Raw genomic sequence first — 3641 nt, 5'->3', positions numbered from 1 at the left:
CTGAAACTCCAATATCTTGGCCACCTGATGTGAAGAGCTGACTCATTGGAAAAGACCCTGATGCTGGGAAAGATTGAAGGCAGGAGGAGAAGGGGATGATAGAGGATGAGATGGCTGGATGGCATCACAGACTCAATGGACATGAGTTTGAGTAAGCTCCGGGAGTTGGTGATGGACAGGGAGGCCTGGCGTGCTGCAGTCCATGGGGCCGCAAAGAGTTGGACAGGACTGAGTGACTGAACTTGGAAGTATGTTCAAGGATGTCCTTTTATTCTTCCCTTATTCAGATCAATAGCTAACATTTATAGAATGGTTATTTCCATACTAGGCATTGGCCTAAGCATATTACATAAATGAATTTAATTAGTTTACAATATCCTATGAGATAGACCTCTGAAATGTTCTGTCCTATGAAAGTGTCTTTATTTCACCTTCTCTCCCGAGTAAGAGTTTGCCTGGTGTAAGAATTCTAGATTTGGGTTATTTTCCCACAGCACTTTAAAGCTACTACAGAATGCCCACCTGGAGGTACTCCATCTCTTAGGGAGCCTGGAATTCCTTGTGTAAACGGCCCCAAACCCACTTCCAAAATCTACATGGGCCACTTCGCAGGATTCAGACTCCGGAGGGCAGACTACATGCTGCTGTTTGTTCACCCTTAAGCCCAAGGGGTGGCCACATAGCAGCTGTTTGCAAGGATGTCTAGACAGAAAATGGAACAGCAGGACAGGAGAGGCAATCACAGGCATGCACAACAAGCCCGCATGATGAAGAACAGAGGCAGAGAAAGGGCCAGCCACCAGGCAGCCTCTCCCACTGCTGCCACATGCCAGCGTGCAATCCCAAGGAGTCTAAGAATTTTAAATGTACACTTGTCCTTTCAGCTTTTTATAAAGATTTGTGAAAAATATAGAATGTACTTTATCTAACAGACAGTAGCCTGATTTATAATATTTAAATGTCTACACACATAATATGTAGGCATCCGTTTAAACTTTTACCCAGGACCTCACCAACGAGGAGGTAGGCCTGACTCATGGAGCTTTTTATTGACACTTCAACCCCAGAGCTGCCAGAGCAGGGCTCCAATTTGGTCTTTACCAAGTGAAGCATTTCTGAGCCCCTACCTAAACCTCTTGTGTTCCAGGGCGTGGCTCCAGTCCTTCTGCAGCTCAAAGCTAAGCCCTTCCCACACCAAGAGGTGAAGCTCAAGGCCGCAGGTAGGAGTCCCTGGCTGAGACTGGCAGGCACTGAGCTTCAGTTCTACCTGTGGGCAGGAGAGAAGCTTCTCCCTCCTTTAGTTTAATCAGGTCTGGCTCCTCACCATTCAGAGTCCCTGCTCATCATCACAGATTCCCTTTTAGGAAGAAGTCTTCACTGCTAAACGATTGATTTCCTTCCTTGATTTTAAGTGTGGTTATTAATTTTCATAATTATGTTTTCTGTGTGTGCAAAGGAGAGGGAAAGATTTCAGCATACTCTGAGTCTGTCATCTAGACTTAAGGTAGAGTCTCTGCTTTAAACTGTGGGTGTAAAGAATGCTTAATCTGGATCCAAGAAGTGAGCCAAGAAACAAGAATCAGAACTAGAACTCAGACATGACCATCCTTGTTGCTACTAACACAGATTTGATCACAATTCATTACATTGGGGAAACAAAAGTAACCTCATTTTAATAAAAATTACAATGTACTAAGTATTTCCATGATCTTCAAGGAATCAGTCTCTCTGGTTCTCAGCTTCCTGCTGCTGCTGCTGCTAAGTCGCTTCAGTCGTGTCCGACTCTGTGCAATCCCATAGACAGCAGCCCACTAGGCTCCTCTGTCCCTGGGATTCTCCAGGCAAGAATACTGGAGTGGGTTACCATTTCCTTCTCCTAGGCACCATCAAATGAGTTTAATAAGGTAATTTCTAACAATTTCTAAAGGCCCCTTCTCTTATTAATATTTATAGTTTCACATTATAAAGGCCTAGACCAGAGTGAATTTCTATACTCTGAGAGTGAATTTCTGAGCATTTCAGATATAATATCAAAAGAAATCATCTAAATTATCAAATAAAGTATATAAGAGAGCCTTGATAAATCCCAAGATATTTTAGCAAAGTAAGAGGATATTATTACTTGTTGGAAAATGCAAAATGCATATTATTGCTATATTTACAATATGCATGATGCATATTATAAGATAATATTATTTCTTGTTGGAATATGCATATGTCATGCATATTACATGTTGGAATATGCATTCAGTATTATATACTCAAAAAAAATTTATGTGTAAAGAAAGAATATAAATTTCTCAGTGGAAAGGAGCTGATTCACTGAGAGAAACAGAAGAGGGAGGTGAGTCGTCAGCAAAGGAACCACAAAATTAAGTCTAAATGTAACTTCAGCTTCAGGGAAAAAGGACAAGAAGTGTCTTACAATGATAATGGCGTATCTCTTTTTGAACAAATCTATCAGAACGTGTATGAGTCTATGAAGTAGCTCTACTGAGCAAGACACTTTAAATAGCAATGCTTTAAACCATAGTTGTCTCTGTGTGTGTCATTTCCAAGAACTCGATAGCATGCGTGGTCATCAGGACTGTCATCTGCAAATATTCAAAAGAATTTCCAACTCACCCCAAGTGAGAGTAGCCAGGGTCAGGAGCTCAGGGATGGAATCCTGACATACTACATATTCTGGAGAATACGGGTCTGTTTGAACTTCAGCATCCCGATAATCAGTCTGAGTGCCCACCGTGTACTTCGAAGGAATGGGCAGGTACTGAATTGGAGGAGGAGGAAAAGTATATGGATCTGCCCTAAAAAGGAAAATTATTTTAAAAATTGAAACCTGATATAATCACTTAATACCTATCAATAGGTTTTGCAACATATATGATTAAGAGTTAAGTCTTTCTATGTAAAATGCCCTTGTGAATCAATAAGACAGTTAAATAGCCACAGAAAAATGAGTAAAGGACAGTCAGAAAACAAAAAATAAAACTTCTAACAATCATATGAAAAGATAATAAACATAACATAACCAAAGAAAATTAAATTAAAACAGCAAGATGCTATTTAATTATATCACATAAAGTAAAAGTGAAAGTGAAGTTGCTCAGTGGTGTCCGACTCTTTGCGACCCCGTGGACTGTAGTCTACCAGGCTTCTCTGTCCATGGTATTCTCCAGGCAAGAATACTGGAGTGGGTTACCACTTCCTCCTCCAGGGGATCTTCCCGACCCAGGGATCGAACCCGGGTCTCCTGCATTGGAGGCAGACGCTTTAACCTCTGAGCCACAGGGAAGCACATAAGCAATGATTTAAAAGATTGAAAGTACTTAGCATCAATGAACTTGTGAAGAAACAGGCATTCTCATAAACTGCTGATGAAAATACAAACAGGTAAATCTAACTAACAAGTGACTAAATATATATCAAACCCTTAAAACACCCTTTTGCCCAAGCAATGGTGCTCCTAGGAATTTATTATGGGGAATAAGTCAATGAGTGTGCAAAGATATATGCAAACATGTTTATAAAGTCTCATTTATAAGAGTAAAAAACTTCTTAATGGCTGATTTTATTTTCAAAAGTGGTTATATTTGGGGTCATTAGGCATCAACCTTGGATCCATTATATTCACCTTTTTT

The 3641-nt window shown here is 40.3% G+C and overlaps 1 protein-coding gene across 1 annotated transcript in view; it reads right to left on the bottom strand.

Moving 5' to 3' along the window:
• MAATS1 (MYCBP-associated, testis expressed 1) overlaps positions 1-3641 on the bottom strand; it is a 114123-nt gene that overhangs the window by 79675 nt on the left and 30807 nt on the right. The window contains exon 6 of the mRNA XM_010845419.1: positions 2626-2807. Coding sequence (XP_010843721.1) covers positions 2626-2807 — 182 coding nt within the window. The remainder of the gene's footprint in view (positions 1-2625; positions 2808-3641) is intronic.

The sequence above is a fragment of the Bison bison genome, unplaced genomic scaffold (assembly GCF_000754665.1).
Source record: "Bison bison bison isolate TAMUID 2011002044 unplaced genomic scaffold, Bison_UMD1.0 scf7180017864215, whole genome shotgun sequence".
NCBI lineage: Eukaryota > Metazoa > Chordata > Mammalia > Artiodactyla > Bovidae > Bison > Bison bison.
The sequence above is the reverse complement of the archived record's forward strand: the minus strand, read 5'-3'. Positions and strand labels throughout refer to the sequence as shown.